We start from the raw sequence: 21,136 nt of genomic DNA on the forward strand, positions 1-21,136 counted from the left end.
TGGAATTTCGACGCAAATTTAATGAGTCCATGAAGTCTCGGGCTCAGCGTACTGAACAGAAACACCTCCAACTTCAGCAGGAGATCCATCAGCAACCCTGCGTTCTGCTTACAACATGCGGGCTCAATCCACAAAAGCCTCGACCAGATTCTTCTCAGTCAAACACATTCCCAGTTAAACGATCTGTTCTCGGAATGGAGTTTCCCAAACTCTGGGATCAAGAGAAACATCAAGAATCTCGACACCAAGTCGCACAGGTGTGCCAGTGTACCAAAAAAGAGATGCCAGGCAAGCGAACAGGTATTCCCAGAAATCGAACAATGACGATGTCATTCCAAACAAAAACGTCATCAACTTGAACAGCTCATCCAACACAAAACCTGACTCTCTTGCACACAAAACATGAGGTCAATCCAAGTACTTATTTCCCAGGAACATCTCACCCAAACACACCGCCAGTTAAAGTTGAACAGGAGGACCGTCAGCAATCCGTAGTCTCGCATACTGCACAACATCCGGTGTCAATACGACTCCTCTACCAGGTTCCTCTCAGCCAAACACACCCCTCGTTCCACTCACTACTTGTTCTGAGTGACGACCTGTTTATAACACTTCAAGAACAGAAAAATCAAGAATTCCTGCGCCAAGTCACTTGCAAATTGAAGCAGCAATACATCAGCAATCCTTCATTTTGTATCCATCATATGGGGTCAATACAACTCAAACTCCACAAGGTGTCTCTCAGCCGAAGAAACCGAGCACATGTATAATACTTGTTCTGAATCACCAGCTATCCAAACTCCAAGATGAACAGAGAAATGAACAATCTGTACGCCAATTCGAAAAGGTTTTCCAGTTTTCCAAACAGAGACGCCAAGAAAGTGAGCAGAGAATTCTGTGTACCGAACAGGTCCTCCAGGAAAATGAAGAGAGGGATCAAGTATCCAAGCACCGAGTCGATGTGGAACGCTGGTGCCGCACATACAATCACAGGTTCGTCGATGAGGTACCCCGGCAATATGAGCATCAACGGCAGCAATTAGAGCAGAAACAAGGTGAAAGCTTCACTCCACGTAACACGCTACGAGACGACAGCGATGAGACCAGAACGAGGTCTCGGTCATCGAAGGTGAACACCTCTGAATCAGCAAGCAGGGCCTCAATGGGTGTAGTCCGTAAATTCTCGCTCCCTCTCAACCACGCAGAAGAATATCATCCTCTCCTCGTCCACCACCAAAATAATCATCATGACCGAAACCACAACCAAGGCTAATTCGGCCATTTTGGATATTTAATTCCCACCACATTTCATTTTGTTCACGTGCGAAGTCCTTTTTGTACTTCGTTCACGATTTACTCCTCAGTTTCCCTCTTTCGTGCGACTTGACCGGTGAATCCCTTTGATATGTACTTCTTTTACCTCATTAGTTCCACTAATTCTTGTGTTCTAAGAACTGACCAGGAGTTTTTTGATTAAATCTTGCTTTGCTTGTTGCTTGGTGTTTTTATCTAAAAATATCAAATTAAAAATCTAAACATGGAGGAAGAAAAATAAACACAAAGGTGAAATCCTTTTTTCTTGTTCACACATTACATGTGCACAGACAAACTTGGTCCGTACGAGCAACATTTCGTTAGGATTGTCCCATGTCGTTATCGGATTGGAGGGATATAAAAACAACTTGAGGGTTCATAGAACACGATACCCCACGTCGTGTGCGTTTATACTCCAATTTTAATAAAATTATCATTTTAAAGATCTTTTTTTTTTAATTAACAGCAATCTTGTACACCACCCTTATACACAACCCAACTTAACACGTCCAAGGACGGTACTGTAAAACTGTAGGGTCGTGGAAGTGACAAGAAGGTGATTTGTATTCTACATTGTTCAAGTTTTTAACAATTAAATTTAAATAAAATAGAGATTGTTCAAGACGAATAAATAAATTAATTCCAGAATGTATCACCGTGCTACCTGGCTGGTATCGATTACACAATCCGATCGAAAGCGATACATTATTTCTTCGTGCCTGTTGTTTGTGTCCTTTATGACGTCCTTAAAAACAGCAAGTTTCCTGTTTGGAATGATTTTCAATTTTGTTTCACTGCAAGGCAGGTAGATCTGTGCGCACGTGCGATTCGATTTAAACGGCAGATTGTTTTCCGACATCGAGTCGCAATTTCGGAAATAGAAGCTTCATTGATAACCACAGAAAGCAGCATCAATTGGCATCGCACATAACCAGAGCGGCGGCCTCTTCGTTATGTGTGTGTGTTGTTATGTCTGGCTTCCTTCTTGGGACTACGGTGCAGTGATTGGTATTTATTTTGATTACCCTGATACTGCTCCCTCTCAAATGCCACATCTTCTCAAGCTATACAACGATGTATAGCTTGGTTCTTTGAAGTATGATGAAAGCGATTTGTGTTGTACAGTGTTCACAAATATAATTAAATGAGCAGGGGTACCCGGCATGCCTGGTGTTGGCTTAATGGTTAGGGTAGTGGGCTTGGGATCCTCGGATCCTGAATTCAAATCCCATTCAGCTGTTGAATTAATACCAGGTGGAGTTGACTCTGCCTGTCGTCCATCAGAGGTTTGCAAAATGAGTACCAGCTTGTTGGGATCACCCCGTCCAGGATTGTTCCCAATAGCCAAGGAGGCAGCACCAACGCTCTGCACAGAGTTTAGTCCCAATGGATGGATGGATGGTAGCTGGCGTTGCTCGGCAACGTTGGGTCCCTCTTCCCACCCGACCACTTCCTCCACCCCTTGAGGGACGAATTCATCGATATAGCTGAAATAATGATGCTATAGATGCTTATCCACATCACCATGTCATGAATCTGGGGGTGTGTTCAGCTTCCAAGTTTCTTGTAAAGTGCTTGCCAAGTGGCTTAAGCACTCAAGAAAGCACTCCATGAGAAACCATTGATAAGGAACGGCTGGTTTGGCAATTGCTGGCTCGCTAATTGGTAACAACACACCACTGGAAATCTCAACAGCATACAGTACAGGAGTATTTTCGTTGTAATGAATCCGTCCCTTGTTCAGACCCACACATCCACCCACAAACACAAACTCAGCTTTATATTTTAGATTTAAACAAGAACAAGTCTGAAGACGACGATGGTTCACGAGCGGTATTTGACGATGTAGATTGTTTCAGAAGTCAAGGATGAGACAATGTGATAATGTTTGACCAAGTTATAAAAATGATCAACATTATGTGGTACGAGTGACGGGTTATTAGATGCAAAATGTCGAAAACCCGGTTTCGTTCAACAACTTCAAACATTAATTTGACCTTTGCATAACCTTTAAAGGTCACAAAACAATGTTGTGGACATTAAAATAAGGAAACAGGATACGTGCTATAGCTTATTGGAGTTAGTTTGTCGAAGAAGGTCGAAAACCCGGTTCGATTCCCACAACTTTGAAAATTTGACCTTTGTGACCATTAAAGGTCAAACGTCAAGGATTATGACCTTTGGTGCAAAACTTCCTCTGGAACATTCCAGGAACAATATAACGTCATATAGGCTATATGGCATTTCGCACTCATCGGATTATCCATACTTTGATGAAATCAGCGTAAAAACAAACTTGAAGGGGGCGCCATGGGCAAGGTGTTCGAGATAGAGCAAAATGGTTTCAAGAATTTAGGTGGGGAATGACCTCAAGATTATGCATAAAATATATTGTCATCCCAGCTTTCAAAGTTTGGGCGGTCGTATGATTTTTACGTCAAAATTCGCAATTTTCTAAGTTCGTGACCTTGTGACCTTGACCTTGGGACGAAAATTAAAAATCGAGCTCCGTGGGGCAATGCAGGTGCCATTGGGCTATCCAAATACCGAAACCCCAGCCAGATTCGACAAACACCCTCGGAGAAGATGCAAATTGAAATCGGCTACCCCCTAAAAACACGTGTTTCTTGGGCGTGGCTCCGCCCATAATGGGCGCACCACGCCCATTCTCAGGAAAACACAACGAGATCATTATATTGTGACGAATCTACGCCGCCCTGCGTGCGAAGGACTGCTTTCGCCAATGGCAGCCGTACGCCCACCGGACGAACAATTCAGTCGTGACTTCACCGGAACAACGCCGAGAACCAGTCACGGGTGTGCCTTCAACGCACTCCACGGCCCAGTCCGTATTCTACCCGCGCGCGACAGGGTCAATCGCCGAATATCGATATACCAAAGTATTCGCGCGGGTAACCTACCGAGGGACCGTACCTCGGCGAAGGCCTGTTTGGACACGTTCTGGGATAACCGAGCGGGTATTATCGCCAGACCTCGCCGGACCCGTCTTATCGGTATTCAAAAACCAACTAGTATTCCGAAAATCAATATGGCACTTCAATGGGGGGAAAAAGGACACGACGAACGGGTTAACATTCACACAAGCAAATTTATTTTACACACATGTACATATACAGCCATGCAATCAATGGGGGAAGGGGACAAGACACGAGCAAGGTAAAAGCACTACAACCAACTATTGTGTATCATTCATGTACACTTAAGCAGGTTTTACTTATCAGACTCGGCGCCACAACATTCACTCAAAAGAAAAGCAAAGAAAAGACCCCCTCAAAGACAAGGGGGTCAGACTGGGCCCGTGGGCCTTTATAATGTGGGGCTTTGATGACTGAAAGGGCCCCACGAGACCGTTGCAGGTTACCTGCTCCCTCGTGGTGCCTTGGTGGGGCGAGTCGCGACGTCTCGTCCCCACGGCCGCTAGCAGAGCCGCGGTTGCGCCCAGGCCTTGCCAAGCGGCAGGCGAGCTCTCTCCGGCTCTCCCCACACGCACGCGCAGGTTCGCGTGACACAGCAGGGCTGCGCCTCCAACCCGCGTCTCCCTTGCGACGCCCGGACCTACACCGACCGACCGCTCCAAGCTCCTGACTCGGACACGAGCCCAGATCTTCACGCAGCTTCGGCAGAAGCAGCACAGCTCCTTCCGCGGCGTCCAGCGGCAGCAACAACACCAGCAACAACAGAGAGAGAGAGAGAGAGAGAGAGAGAGAGAGAGAGAGAGAGAGAGAGAGAGAGAGAGAGAGAGAGAGAGAGAGAGAGAGAGAACGCTCCGTGCACGCTTTTTATTACCCACGCTCCGCCCCTCCGCTCTCGCTCCCCCCTCCTTCCAGAACATGCGGGAAACTTCTAGAAGATGCGGGAAACTTCTCGAAGGAAGCGTTTTCCTGCCAAATTAGGGACGCTTGCCGCTGCGGTAGTTCTCTTTGTCCCTTGCAGGGTGAAATTCACCGTGGAGACACCATTTGTCCGGGGGAGGGGGGAACGGGGGCCGCCTGCTTTCCCTCGACGAAGGCCAGGCCTCTGGCAACCGTGTGCCGAGGTGGAAACGCGGTGGTGTGGTTATGAGGGTTGAGGTGATTGTGGTTGTTGTAATTGGTGGCGCTTTGTGGTTAGGGTGGTTGTGTGAAGCGGTTGGTCCAAAACAACGATAGTAAAGAATAACGGCTAACTCAAAGATCACAGCCCTGATAACACGAATAAAACCCTTTCGACCACGGTGGGGAGATCTATCTGAACACATACTTAGCGATATAACCGAACAAAGGACCTTTATGGTGTTCTGCGAATTTCCACGGCCGTAACAACATAAACCTCCCACCAAAATTTTTATCAGGATCGGATCAAAACCCATGGAGCTATGCTCGGGACAGACAGACAGACAAGCTGGTAGGCGGACATGGGCAGTCAACTACCCAATAGAACCTGACGCGATTGGCCCGTTCGATGGGGAATGACCTGAGGATTAAGCACAAGAAAATTCCTGATTCTCGCTTCAAGGGTTAATGCTGCAGATTGTTTTTTTTTGTTAAAATACCCCCACATTTAGAGGTTTTTCGGCCGTTGCTCGGCAACGGAGGGGTCCAAAGCAACGGTTCTTTCTCACACATAACTCGGACATACCATGAACCTATCAACCAAGTTTCATCGAAATCGCCATTGTATTAACGGAGCACTGGATCGAACAGAGGGACAGACAGACAAACATATCGATGGAAATAATAATAATAATAATAAGGGAAGAACAAATTTCAAAAATTGTTTTTTTTTGAAAAAAAAAAAATTTCGACGACATCGACTACCCAACAGACACACACCAATAACGAATATCGTGGTCACTTATTTTTTCGTGAACCAAAAAGATGTCATGATGCTAATCCATGAGGATTGTGGCATTGTGATGTGGTGTCATTCCCACCTTGTTTGGTTGTTTTTTTGAGGTTTTATCCCTCTGTGTTTTTACATTTTTTTTATAAATGTTGTTGTCGCCCCTTCGACAGTTACAATCCTTTCAAACCCTAAGAAGGGGCGACAAAAACGTTTTGGAAAATTTTAAAACCACCGTACACCAATCACCATGTAGATTCGTTCTTGGAAGCCTTGCCAATCGGACCACAGAGAGGTGAAAGAGGTGAAGGTGTGAGTTATCGTGCTGGAGTGGGATCATCATGCGCGATGGTGACACGCAAATCCTGTTGACGACGGAGTCGGTGTGGATCATGGCGAGGGAGCGACAAAGTCAGACCCGAGCATCCGGGGAGCCAATTCGGGGTACGACAACGTCCGACGCACTGACATCCTCCGGGACGAAAACACCTCTGGGGCGACCCGGGTAGCACGGTGGGCCGACGAGGTGAGCACATTCGCAGCTTCTACGAAGGACCAAAAGACGACGGAGACGCACGTAAGCATCGTCGGAGCTACGTCGGATCATCGCTCAAACCAGGACTGGGACCGAGTCTCTACACGGCCAAGTGCAAAGCATATTCCCAGGATCACGTGATCGATAAAAGATTCACGGGTTTGTACGACATCGGGTAGGCCTAACGACATCCGAACTGGCCAAAAGACGTGGTGACTGCTGTCTTCGGGACGTCATCTGGATCCATGGGGATCTGATGGTACACACGAACGAGGTCGACCTTGGAGAAGATTGTAGTGTCGTGGTGAAATCCTGAATTTGTGGAATGGGGTAGTCATTGTTTAAGGACCGTAATCCCCGCAAGGGCCTCAATCCCCAGGTGTGTTTTTGTTTGCCACTTGTAGTGGTGAAGTCCGCTGGAGAGGAAGGAAGAGTAGATGGAGAGGAATGAGGAGGAGATGGAGAGGAAGTAGGAGTATATGGAGAGGAAGGAAGATGAGCAGGCTCCACCACACCACTTACGGGCTCCGACTCAGTGGGCTCAGGCACTTGGCTCACAATCGGAACAGACACCAGGGAATCACCCTCAAAGGGCTGAATATAGTTTGGAGGATTGGGGTCACAATGCCTCAGGTGGAGCTGGCAAATATGTTTACGCACTGTTTGTCCATTCGACAGTTCCACAACAAATAAAGAGTTGCCAATTCGATTTATATAACACGACCAGTGAGCCATTTAGATCCATGGCTGGGATTCAGCACAAACACAGGATCGAACACATTGATGGCACGTGGAACTGAGGTCCTGTCATGGTACCACTTCTGTTTAAACTGGTGGTCCACAACCCTGGACGAATCATTCGGATGAATCAGGTCTAAGCGTCTCTTTAGTATTCAACCAAACGTCATTTCTGCGGGTGTGCGTCCAGTGGTTGTTTGCGGACATGTCCTATATGTCACTAACAAACGTGATAACTTGGTTTGCAGAGAAGAACCGTCATTTGCCTTTTTGAGACCATTCTTGATTACTTGGACAGCTCTTTCGACCACAGCAGGCAACCCGAATGTAAAGACAACTCATTTTTACGAGCGAGGTACGGCCTCAACTTGTCGTGGAATTCATCGGGTACAGTTGACCATATGCCACTGATAACACATTGTTTGACCATCGAGAGGGTCGGGTCCACAATTGTCCATTGTTCAATTTGTTTGGAAGTGATTGGAGCATTATGACAGTCAAACACACTCATTGCCATAAAAATTTCTCCCGGTGCAGGTACATTACGCACGTTGACCGGAAGTAGTAATCTACTCAAAGCATCAGCACAGAAATTCTCACTGCTAGGATGATACCTTATGGAGTCGTCACAGGTTGCTGACTTCTCAGCCCAAGGCTGAATGCGTGCAGAGGCCTGTGGGTTAATTCCCTTACTCTCATTGAACAGAGATTGCAATGGTTTGTGGTCGATTACAAGTTCAAATTGTCCACAGAAGAGATACTGATACATCTTCGTCACACCAAAAGTACATGCGAGAGCTTCTTTTTCAACCATGGAGAAGTTACGCTCCGCTGCTGACAAAGTGTGTGATGCATAGGCCACAGGCCATAGGGGACGCGCCTCGGCCGCGAGCTGGAGCTGCAGAGTCGGCTCGACCGATCGCCCGGAATTCAGATGGTACTTCTTCGGAAAAAGTACGGGCCCCTTTTTGGACCGAAGTTCGCCAATAGACAGACCACGTGGGGTAGGGTCGATTGCCAATTTCAATTTACCTAAATACCCAACGTACGGGGGAAATTCACCTTCGACGGCTCCGACATACACGCACACACACCCAAAGAATCGGACCAAATGGTCTTTATTCGGACCTCCAGCCCGGAGGACAGTTGGCTGAAGACCAGGGTCTGTCTTGGACTTGCCCACCTCGTGTAGTCTTCAAGCTGACTCGGTCCGGCGAGCCGAACCCGGACACTGGCGAGCGACCCTTGCGGTTCTTGCGGGGACTGTCGTCGCTCGAGCTCTCGATCGTGATGAGGAGGACAAAGACGACGACCAAGACCAGCTTCTGCCCAGGCTCCAGACCAGCTCCTGCGGCTCCTCAGGCTCTCTATCGCGAGAAGGACAAAGACGACGACCAAGACCAGCCAGACATACCGCTGTCCCGTTTGCGCGCGAAATACAGCAGCGGCTGATTTGATCCCGAAAGGACAGCGGTTGTAAACAAACAACCCCTTGTGAGTGTTACAACATGTATACTTCTTGGAGTCCTCATCAAGCAACATCTGAGTATTAGCAGATTCCAAATCCAGGCGGATAAACTTCTTTCCACCAGAAAGCGTCGCGAACAAATCATCTGCCTTGGGTGGAGGATCATGGTCCTGTTTGGAATACCTGTCGATTGTTGTTTTATAATCACCGCAAATCCGAACACTACCATCTGACTTTAACGCAGGAACAATTGGACATGCCCAATCACTGAACTCAACAGGACTGTGATAACACCTTACATCTGCAGGCGGTCGAGCTCTGCCTCGATCTTTGGACGCATCATGTGAGGTTCGGACCTCGCTTTACAAAAGATCGGCTTGGCACTCTCATCCACATCGATTTTGGCTTGAACACCTGTAAAGGTGCCAACACCACCTCCAAACAATGAGGGGTATTTGTCAAGAATGGCATTGTGATTAACATCACAAGCCATCAATTTGATCACAAGCCAATCAGGTTTGACGAATTCAAGCCAATTACGACCAAACAATGTCGGCCCATTTCCCTGAATGATCCACAAGGGTAGTTTCCGTGACACATCATTGGACGTGACCTTCACATCCGCACTACCAATCACAGGTATCAGTTCATTGGTGTAAGTTCGCAACTTGGCGTTCACCGGTCTGGGTACCGGTCTCGCCGTCTCCTGGATAAACAGCCCATTGAAAGTTTCAGAACTCATGATTGACTGGCTGGCCCCGGTGTCCAGCTCCACCTCCACGGCAATGCCATTCACCCCGACATCCACCACAGTGGGTTTGCCTTTATCCGACATAATGAGCAAATCATGCTCCTTTGAAGCAGGAGGTATTGCTTCACCTCCTGCTTCAAAGCAGAAACCACAAGCCTCAAAGAGAAGTGGAAAATGTTTTGAAAAGAAGAAACTTCTTGACCCGAATATGGAGGAAACGGAGGAGGAGGAGGAGTATGTCGGTGACGATGAGGATGCCATTTACATAAACAGCTGCACTGTATTGAGGTTTCATTTATCTTTTCTTGAAATCGATTTTATTCTGGGATGGGTGGGAGAAACATAATCACGTGATGTGATTGATGTGCTTCAGGGAAAGGCACGTTCATGAAGACACCTCGACGGGTGATACGTGGACCGGCCGAGCTGAACATCAGTGATGCTGATGCTGGTGGGCTGTCAAGACCTGTTCATAGCACGTGTACAATGTGTAATGATGTACACACGTGGTTATTGTTATTTCCACACTCACCCGAACACATTGAACAATCTTTTTTAAACACTTATTTGATGTAATATTCATTCCAAAAATGTTTTTTTTTTTTTTTTAGTTCCAGGACCCTCAAGTGTGATGGAAGCATCATCATCATCAAAAAGTACAGCATCGGATATTCCAGTCCATATGTTTTACCAACAAGGTGTAGTTTTTACATGATATTTTGGTGATGCAGATTTTGTTTTCCGGATGATAATTTATTTCATTTTTTTATACACAAAAGCAGGAGTGTTTGATGTGTTTGTGTTTTTGTTTATCTCTTTATATGGTATCTGAAACCAAGCTGGGGAAGCTGTAAGCCCCCCCCCCCCCAGTGGGTGGCCGAAGGGATGTGATTAGGGTTATTTGCATGTGACAATACAATAATAACATTTTATTTTTTTCTCTTTAATTTCATTTGCAGAAAAGGAAACCGAGCTGTTGCAGTGTGAAAAAGTAAGTGACAAGTTTTAAAAAAACTATTTATTTGAATCTTGATTTTGTTGCGGATTAAGGAGAAGAGAGACAGGGCAGAGGTTAAGTGATTATTCATTGTTTTTCCTCATTTCTATCAGACGATCATCAGATAACACTTTTAATATGTTGTTATTATAGAATATTAAGGTTACCTGTCAAACGACCATTTAGCGCTCACACATCAAGAACTGTAATTGTATTCTGATTTTTTTTTCTTTATTCATTAATATTTCAAACACATTACATTATTTTTTTTTTACAGGACGAGTTTATTAATTATTTTATTATCATTTTTATTTTTTGCATCTGGGAAAAAGGAATCGCATGCAATACTCAAAAGGACAACACGATTCGGTTCACTTTAAAAATGAAATCCCAATGAAACGACACGGTGGCAAGGGTAATGGAAGATGAGGATTATATTTAAAAAACAACAAAATGTTGAGTAGAATTACTGGTTTATAAATATGTGTATATATATATTGTTGCGGTATTCGCGCCCGCCGGCGTGCTGACGGCCACGTAACTCGAATCGCGGCACGTCGCCCACCGGACGGACAATCCAGTCGTGACCCTCTCGGACTAACGCCGGGAACCAGTCACGGGTGGACCTTTCGGTCTCACCGCGATCGAGCCAATCAGCCCCCGCGTGGGATAGGGTTGCTCGCCAAATTCGACCTACCTAAGTACCCACGCGGAGGGTAGACCGGGCGATCGCACCTCGCCGCAGGTCGACTTCGGACACGGGCCACTTAAGCGACCCGTTCCGTACTATCAGAATAACCGAGCGGTGTTATCGTCGACCTCGACGGTTCGATTAATTATCGGGCGTATTCAGCCCACTACCAACCCTTTACGTGAAGCAAGATGAGGATTCAATGGGAGAAATGACGAAGCGAAGCGGGAAACAGTTCAACACAAAAGCACATTTATTCGCGGCACACGGGAAGCACACATATACAATTCCACCAAATGCACACAGAAAAAACACAATTCAATTTACACAAAAAGCAAATATAAAAGCGAAAACACAATGCAGAGCTAATACCGACTACCGAGCACACGGCAACACTTATACAATTCTACCTCACAGACGGCGCCGACAACACATACCCAAAACCAAGGAAAAGAATACCCCCAAGAATGAGGCGGCCTGAGGCCGAGACCGGGTCGCACCTACCCGTCTGGTGATGAGACGCGGAGCGGCGATGGCGCCCCAACCCCGCGGGCCTCGCGGGCAGTGTCTGGTAGGGGGTGGGAAAGGGGCTCCCTTGGTCGCACTATCTCAGCGCGGGGGGAAACAGGAGGGGGTTGCTGATGCTCGGGGTATAGAGGATCTTTATTATCCCTGGTGTGCGTCTCCACCTCGGCCAGGTCGCGCTGTCGGCCTCCCTCGGGTGCAGCTCCCTGCACGACGCGAGCACCCCCTCGTCTGGTGTCGCCGCCTTTCCACAGCTCGTCCCCTCCGTTCCGACTCCAACGCACACGACGAGCAGCTCCACCGCCCGCGAAGTCTTGACCCTCTGCTTCCGACTCTCCTACTCTCCGCCTCTGGACTCTCCGACTCTCGACTCTCCGCCTCTGGACTCTCCGACTCTCCACTCTCGACTTTCCGACTCTCCACCTCTGACTGACGAACACGGTCCTTTTATCCCCCCGTAGCTTCGCCTTTGACCCCCTCCCTTTGACCTTTCACCTCGCTCCCCATTGGCCCGAGAAAAAGTGGGCGTGAAGGCTTTTTGATCCACAAATTTGCATATATCGATCGTCCTGGAGGCGGGGCCAAATCGCCCCTCGCTCACCGATTGGACGGCAAAAAGTGGGCGTGTGTCGTTTTTGATCCGTTTTTGAAGCACAAAATCCGTGATTTTGTACACGCTGTTCGACGCGCACCCTGCACGAGTCCAACACCGGTACCCACAGCGGGGCAAGAACGGTGGCGATGCTACGGTTGCGAGGTGTGACGTGAAGGTCGTGGCGGTTGTGGTGAAGCGGCGTTGTGGTTGGTGGTTGATGTTGTGGTTGTGGTGGTAATCATGGCGGTTGGTCCAAAATAAAGATAGTAAAAGAAAAACGGCTATCCTGAAGAGTCGCAGCACGCATAAATGACATGTATTCCCACTAGACAACGGGTTTGGGCCTAACTACACATATACTTGCCGAGATACCTCACCTAAGGGACCTGAATGGTGGTTTGCGAATTTGGTAACCACAACACTACCAATCCCCTTTTTACAGACTCGTCCCGAGTCGTCAAATTTTCGTGTGCCATCATGTGTAGTTTTCCCCTAGTACATTTTACCTACGGATCCCTGAGTGCGACATTCATGGTATTCGTGTCCCCAAAATAAATAACCTGAGGGCTGCGTAACTATCTAAACAAACTCACTCACACGGACGACTTAAATAAAATTGCCGGCGCTAAGACAAACATGCCGGGGGCGCACTCATATTTACAGTACATCTTAACCTTAACTTACAAATTTTACACTAAACCATGGCCCAGGATCAATGAACTCTGCAAAAGAAAAGCAGTTAACAGGGAGCCAGGCTGCCCACATGCAGTCTCTGGCTCAAACAATGCAGGTGACAGGGAACGTGGCTGGCTGCTCACACGCAGTCCAAGGCCTTCCCTTTTTAACTGAACGCAGTGAACCACAACGGTGCTTGGGCTGCACAAACGCAGTCTCCGTGCCAGCTCAAGTGGCACACGCAATGAGCACAACGAATGGATGCATGAACGGTTTGAACTGAATGCAGTGAACCACAACGGTGCATGGGCTGCACAAGCGCAGTCTCCGTGCCAGCTCAAGTGGCACACGCAATGAGCACAACGAATGGATGCATGGACACAAACACGGTGCACGGGCCGCCACTGCAGGCCCGTGTTGTAGCTGCCAACAGGGCAGTTCTTGCAGCTTGCAAACTGTTGCTTTTACGATCCTGGCGCACATGGCAATGAACAAGGGGGGGGGGCAAAGCAAAAATTGAACGGGGCTGGTGAACGGGGGCAGTGGGCATGGCATGGCAAAGGTGATCAGGCAAACACAGCCCGCAGAAGAAGGAGGCCGCTGCAGGCAAACACAGCCGGCAGACGAACTGGCCGGAACAGGCCTCGAAGAAAAACAGCCAGCAGATGAACTGGCCGGCACAGGCCTTGCAGCACACAGCTGCCGATGAAGTTGGCCGGCCTCCGCCTTGAAGCAAAACACGGCCAGCCGATGAAGTTGGCCAGCCTTTGCCGTTCAATGGAGGTTGGTGGAGGGAGTGCGGTGGTGCTGGCCACTTGGAAGGCGGGCTCGGACCTACCTACCTGTCTCCCTCCCAACCTATCGCCTTTGCCTGTCACTGTACATACCCACTCCCTTAATTTGTCAAACCCCAATTTAGCCCCAACTTATTTTTTTATTGTTTTTATTTTTACTTCCCCACTATAAATCGTCCCCTAACCCCCTTTATCGTCCTTGTTCGGCTAACCTATTCTGTCACCTAGCCTACTCCCAACCCCTACGTTCCCTTCCCAGAGGGGAACAAGGGAGAGCTAACGTCCTGTGCCGAGGCCCAACGAAGCCTCAGAATGGCCTCCCCAGAGTTCGGCGATCTATAACCAAAGTGGGTCCAGCGGCCCACAACGACAGCGAGGGGATGGATGGTGCGGAGGGGTACACTTCCTAATCTACCCTATCCATTTAACCGTTAAACTACCCCGGGGCTTTCAACAAGCGCCTCTCGCTTAAACTATTGGTTCTAACAACCCAGATTCCCGTCGCCTGTGTTGGTGTCCTCACAATTTCGGACCTCGTCCCCCCAATTTTCTCTCCGTGCCCTCACACGGTCTCCTGGCTAGGACACGTGGCTCCCTTTGGCAGGCACGACCCTCTGCCGAATCTCCCGCTATGGCACCCCCGGGCACTACACTGCCTCCGAGCCTACCAGCTCCCTAACACCGGGGAGTGCCCCCCATGGCACCTCCCCTGAAACGCACACGTGGCAGGCCGGCCTCCCGGGCCCCTTTCCGAGGGTCACCCGTGCCCACAACACTGCCCACGCGGCTAATGGCGCCCCGGGCCCCCGCACCAAGCAGGCGCACCCGTGCCCACTACTCTATCCCGGCCCCCCATGGGCCCTTGGCCTACCACGGCCGACTAGCCTGGTGCCCGGGGTACCCACTCAGCGATACTCACCTTTCGCAGCCACGCTCCCAAGCCCGTCAACAGGGCTCCTGCACCCCTCCAAATGGGTCTCGAGCCGACTTTCCCACCAACAACAAAACGACCTCCATTTTTCAATTTGACTAACCCCCTAACTCACTCTACACTGACCCCGGGGTCCCTTGGGCGGGAGTCACTCCTCCCCCCAATCACTCATGGCACCATGCATTCCCCATTCACTCCACTCACACAGACCCGCTGGCCTCACTCACTCACCAAGCACATGCTTCCACTTCACTCACCAACTCTTCAACACACACACCACTGAACTCTGCCATCCTTCTAACTACCTCCCCTAACTAACTCGTGCTCCCACGTCGTCCCTTAAACTACAGCACGTTCCTTTTAACACTACGTAGCTAAACTACGTCCCCTCTACACACTCACCAGTCTGTCTCTGTCTCCTAAATCAATCATTTTATTTCCCAACCTAAATCTGGCTACAATCCCTCTAACTAATCCATTCCACGGACTCCATGAGGACTTACCCCTGCCCCATGAAGTCGGTCTAACTAAGCTAACCCTTCCCCCTAACTAGTTTCCATCCTGTGCCCAGGTAAGGGGGTCTTCCACCCCTTGCCCAGGAATCCTTTGCACCCGAAAGTGAGGCTTGTTTTGTTTTTTTTTTTTTTGTTTTTTTTTCTTCATGCGCAGCACCTGCGCGGCAACTCGCGCACTTTACACCTGCCTGTGACGTCATGCAGCTGCACGTGTTCCTCGTCCCTCCTTGGACGGTACCATCCGGCAGAGATACCCCTCCTGCCGGATTCCAACCCCACGTGCAGCCATGGCGTCACCGTGCGCATAAAAAAAACAAGCCCCACGTCTCGAGGGGTTCCCCACGCGAACACATGTGCTTTGCCCGTTGGAGCTTAACACACACGATCGCGTGGAGAACCCGTCCGGTCCAAATCCGTTTACCTGCCTAAACTTGTCCGTCCGCGGGATCAGCAAATCCACCGCGTGCGTTTCCGGACCGGGACTTCACTCTCGCAAGCGAGCACGTGGTGGTCTCGTGCGTTGCACAGCACGAACCTCGTGCTCACTGCTGGGTGAACCCGGCACGGTCCTCGAAACAACTACAGCCGCTACTCGGCTTTCTCTCCTCTGTCGCCGTCTCCGTCTCCATTCCACACACGCATACCTGCGTGTTACGACGCACACAGTCCACTCCATCACATTCACACGGGGAGATGCGGCTGCGTGCTCCCGCATGCCAACCGACATCTCCCTCACATACCGCTCTCTCACACACACGGTCTCCCTTGCACACAGCGACCTTGCACACGGCCGTTCACTCACGCGTGCCTCACTACTCACACAAACCATACTACTCACACACGCGGGGGCACTCAACCGCTGTGCCTCACCCACACACGCGAGGGCACTCACCCGCGGTGCCTCACTCATACACCGTGCCTCACTCACACACGCGGGGGCACTCACCCGCGGTGCCTCACTCGCACTCCGTGCCTCATCCACACACGGCGTGCTGGGAAGCACGTACTCCGGCACCATCGCCACCACACCACTCACACACGGGGTCGCTTCCACACACAGGGACGCACTCACGCCTTGCACCACACACACAGGGACAACCACACTGGGGATTTGTGTCCCCACAAGGGTCTCCGGGGCCTCTATACCCCCCAAGCTCTCCGTGCACCTGTCCACAGCACTCGTCCCCTCAACCTCGCAAAGCACGACCGAACTCACCTGGTCGTGACTCGCCTCAAGGGGGCATACTCCCTCCCCTCGTTCCTGGAGGAGGCCATCCAGGTGCTCGCACTGGGTCCCCACACGCTCCGCGAGCTCACCCCCATTATCCTCCACTACCTCCGTGTGTGTGTGCACGTCACTTACCCCGTCTTCATCGTGTAGTCTCTCCTCTATTTTTTTTGTCTCCCGTGTCTCTATACATTTATAAATTTCTGTTGTCCCCTCCTGTCTATTAGTCTCCGCTTCTTTCTGGCGTCTTTCCCTTATCTTTAAGTAGGTCAACCTTGCTTTCTCTTTAAGTCGCTCCCGTCCTTCCCTGTTTTTCACTCCTTGCTCTTTCACGATCTCCGCGTACCTCATCCTTGCTTTCCGTATTAATTGTTCTTTTCTCTCCCTCGCAATTACTTTCACCTCGTCTCTTGTCTCCCGAATTACTTTTTCCTTACCCGCCTCCACCGCGGGCCTGTCAGCCGTTGCACCCCCTTCCAGCTCGTTCGTTCCGACACGTGGAGTCGCCATTTTAAGTTCCCTGCTCACGGCCTTCATGCCCGCCTGCAGGCATCGGCCCATGTTCTGCGTCTCACCCCGTAGTTCTTTCATTTCTTTTTTATTTGCTGTGTATTCGCATCCATCGTCGTTTTCACTTCATTTGTATTTGTATCCATCTTTTCATCCATTTTTTTGTGTATTCGCATCCATCTTTTCGTTCATTCCTTTCATTTCGTTTTTCATATTCGCATCCATCTTTTCGATCATTTTTGCATTCATCTTTTCGTTCATTGCCGCCAGCATGGCGCATAGCTGGGCCATGTCGGATGCACTCAGCTGAGCCGTTTCGGCAAGGGTTGGGGAAGGGTTTTGGTGGAGAGGGGGGGGGAGGTGTCATACACCGCGGCCGCTGCCGCACCCACCTCGGGCCCTGGGTTCAGTTGGGCGAGTCCGTGTTCCTGCACAATCAACATTTCCTGCTCGGGGATTCCATCCTGGACCATGGATCCTACACATTCTACATCCATTTCTAATACCCCCGGCTCCCGCTCGCCTTGAGACGCCATCTTGCTTCTCGTGAAGGGTTAATTTGCTCGCTCGTAATTTGGAGGGAATCGGGGGTCGCTTCTCTCACCCCTGGACCGATTCCCGTGAATTTAGCCGGAGACAGGAGAGCCCGTTGTCCCGTTCTCCGATACCAGTGCCGCGAGGAGGGCGATGAATTTGTATCGCACGACCTGACACCAGTGTTGCGGTATTCGCGCCCGCCGGCGTGCTGACGGCCACGTAACTCGAATCGCGGCACGTCGCCCACCGGACGGACAATCCAGTCGTGACCCTCTCGGACTAACGCCGGGAACCAGTCACGGGTGGACCTTTCGGTCTCACCGCAATCGAGCCAATCAGCCCCCGCGTGGGATAGGGTTGCTCGCCAAATTCGACCTACCTAAGTACCCACGCGGAGGGTAGACCGGGTGATCGCACCTCGCCGCAGGTCGACTTCGGACACGGGCCACTTAAGCGACCCGTTCCGTACTATCAGAATAACCGAGCGGTGTTATCGTCGACCTCGACGGTTCGATTAATTATCGGGCGTATTCAGCCCACTACCAACCCTTTACGTGAAGCAAGATGAGGATTCAATGGGAGAAATGACGAAGCGAAGCGGGAAACAGTTCAACACAAAAGCACATTTATTCGCGGCACACGGGAAGCACACATATACAATTCCACCAAATGCACACAGAAAAAACACAATTCAATTTACACAAAAAGCAAATATAAAAGCGAAAACACAATGCAGAGCTAATACCGACTACCGAGCACACGGCAACACTTATACAATTCTACCTCACAGACGGCGCCGACAACACATACCCAAAACCAAGGAAAAGAATACCCCCAAGAATGAGGCGGGCCTGAGGCCGAGACCGGGTCGCGCCTACCTGTCTGGTGATGAGACGCGGAGCGGCGATGGCGCCCCAACCCCGCGGGCCTCGCGGGCAGTGTCTGGTAGGGGGTGGGAAAGGGGCCCCCTTGGTCGCACTATCTCAGCGCGGGGGGAAACAGGAGGGGGTTGCTGATGCTCGGGGTATAGAGGATCTTTATTATCCCTGGTGTGCGTCTCCACCTCGGCCAGGTCGCGCTGTCGGCCTCCCTCGGGTGCAGCTCCCTGCACGACGCGAGCACCCCCTCGTCTGGTGTCGCCGCCTTTCCACAGCTCGTCCCCTCCGTTCCGACTCCAACGCACACGACGAGCAGCTCCACCGCCCGCGAAGTCTTGACCCTCTGCTTCCGACTCTCCTACTCTCCGCCTCTGGACTCTCCGACTCTCGACTCTCCGCCTCTGGACTCTCCGACTCTCCACTCTCGACTTTCCGACTCTCCACCTCTGACTGACGAACACGGTCCTTTTATCCCCCCGTAGCTTCGCCTTTGACCCCCTCCCTTTGACCTTTCACCTCGCTCCCCATTGGCCCGAGAAAAAGTGGGCGTGAAGGCTTTTTGATCCACAAATTTGCATATATCGATCGTCCTGGAGGCGGGGCCAAATCGCCCCTCGCTCACCGATTGGACGGCAAAAAGTGGGCGTGTGTCGTTTTTGATCCGTTTTTGAAGCACAAAATCCGTGATTTTGTACACGCTGTTCGACGCGCACCCTGCACGAGTCCAACACCGGTACCCACAGCGGGGCAAGAACGGTGGCGATGCTACGGTTGCGAGGTGTGACGTGAAGGTCGTGGCGGTTGTGGTGAAGCGGCGTTGTGGTTGGTGGTTGATGTTGTGGTTGTGGTGGTAATCATGGCGGTTGGTCCAAAATAAAGATAGTAAAAGAAAAACGGCTATCCTGAAGAGTCGCAGCACGCATAAATGACATGTATTCCCACTAGACAACGGGTTTGGGCCTAACTACACATATACTTGCCGAGATACCTCACCTAAGGGACCTGAATGGTGGTTTGCGAATTTGGTAACCACAACAATATATATATATATATATATATATATATATATATATATATATATATATATATATATATATATATATATATATATATATATATATATATTTATGTCATAATTTAATATTGTTGTTTCAATATTTTTGCAAATGCTGTTCGTATTTTAAAATAATTGTCCTCATGTGTGATTGTTTTTTAAAATGTGCACCCAGGCAGAGTGTACACCTGATAATGTCCGTTGTCGTGTGAGGAGGTTTTTCAAAAAAGTAAAATAAAATTCTGTTTTGTCCGTGTGCTCAGGTTTTGAGCTGTTTGTTCGGCTGACGGTTGGGGTTCGGGTTATTTGGAGCTGTTGGGATAAATTAACTGTTTGGTTTAGGGTTTTTGAAATTGTATTGTTTGTTTTTTTAAATTGTTTGATAAATAAAAAAAAATTTAAATTGAAACATGTGTCGTGCATTCATTTTACTATAATACATCGGTGCGAGTTAATGTTATTGCTGTTTTTAAAATTTACACTGAACATTTATTTGAGCATTTTCATGTAAAGTGCTGTACTGGTCCAAAATCAAGAACAGCTCCTTTTTGTGAACTCGTAAATGGTGTAGTCGAGTCTTAAAGGATCTACAAGATCAACAATGTTGGGGGGTCTTTTGCGTCAGGTCAGGTATGGGAGCGTGCGCCGGAGCAGCGCGTCGCTGCGTCCACTTTCCGTCGGTACTCCAGGGTCCTCCGTCTGGCCATCCCCCAGGCAGATGCCTGGCCCATCCCCATGTCCTTGAGATGTTAATCAACCACGAGGCACGTGGTCGGCCCATTGGCCTCCTCCACTCACGGACCATGCAGGTAACAAATCTCATTTGAGTCTCTCTCAGCAACCGCTCGTTGGACACAAAGTCTGACCAGCGATAGCCAAGGATTCTCCGAAAAGACCTGGTACCAAAGGAATTAAGTCTCTGTCTCAGATCCCTGGTCAGAGTCCAAGTCTCGCATCCATAGAGCAAGACGGGAAGCACCAAGGACCTGAAGACTCGGACTTTCGTCCTGTGCCACACCTCATGATCCAGTGAATCCATGACTGCCAGGATCTCCATGACTCCCTGGATGGATTCGCATCACGCCATCTCATGTTGCTTCATCACAATCCCACAACAAAAGTAAAACGTCAAAAGTTGTGATGCTCATTTGTAAGAGAATTGTGGTGCCGTGTTGTGGAATCGTAATGTGGTGTCACTCCTTCCTTGTTTGGCTGTTTATTTGGGGGGTTTTTTAAATTCTTTTTTTTTCTTGCATTAAAAGTGAACGAGGAATTGTTTGTTTGTGTGTTTGTTTGTTTGTTTGTTTGTGTTACTCCTCTGAGCTCCCAAGGTTAATCACGATGAAACTTTATAGGACCTCATTTTTTTAACCACAATACACCTTATTTGGGGTTTTAAACAGTCATTTCCTCACAATTCACAACTTATAAACACGAGTCACCACCTGTTGTGGGGAAGAGGTTGGAATCTGGAGGGAGGGCGATGGAGTGGGAAGAGGTGGGGTTGGATGAGGGAGGGGAAGGGGTGGGAGTCCAGAGGGGGTGGTGGGTGTCTCGA

General features: G+C 49.5%; 1 protein-coding gene and 1 pseudogene across 3 annotated transcripts in view; both read left to right on the forward strand.

Annotated features, from left to right (window-relative positions):
• LOC147007908 (uncharacterized) overlaps positions 1-11,111 on the forward strand; it is a 14,675-nt gene extending 3,564 nt beyond the window's left edge. Inside the window, exons 4-7 of one of the 2 annotated variants that reach the window (XM_085866115.1) lie at positions 10,022-10,099; positions 10,260-10,346; positions 10,608-10,639; positions 10,923-11,111. In XM_085866115.1, coding sequence (XP_085722241.1) covers positions 10,022-10,099; positions 10,260-10,346; positions 10,608-10,639; positions 10,923-11,042 — 317 coding nt within the window. In that variant the 3' untranslated portion in view covers positions 11,043-11,111. Of the gene's footprint in view, positions 1,831-10,021; positions 10,100-10,259; positions 10,347-10,607; positions 10,640-10,922 lie in introns of those variants that run through there. The other variant, XM_085866114.1, reaches the window with a different exon arrangement.
• The window catches only part of LOC147007907 (tubulin alpha chain-like), a 188,392-nt pseudogene that overhangs the window by 21,505 nt on the left and 145,751 nt on the right, over positions 1-21,136 (forward strand). The gene's annotated exons all lie outside the window — the stretch shown is intronic.

The sequence above is a fragment of the Eptatretus burgeri genome, chromosome 23, assembly GCF_056783735.1.
Source record: "Eptatretus burgeri isolate ZD-2024b chromosome 23, Ebu_testis_v1, whole genome shotgun sequence".
Lineage (NCBI taxonomy): Eukaryota > Metazoa > Chordata > Myxini > Myxiniformes > Myxinidae > Eptatretus > Eptatretus burgeri.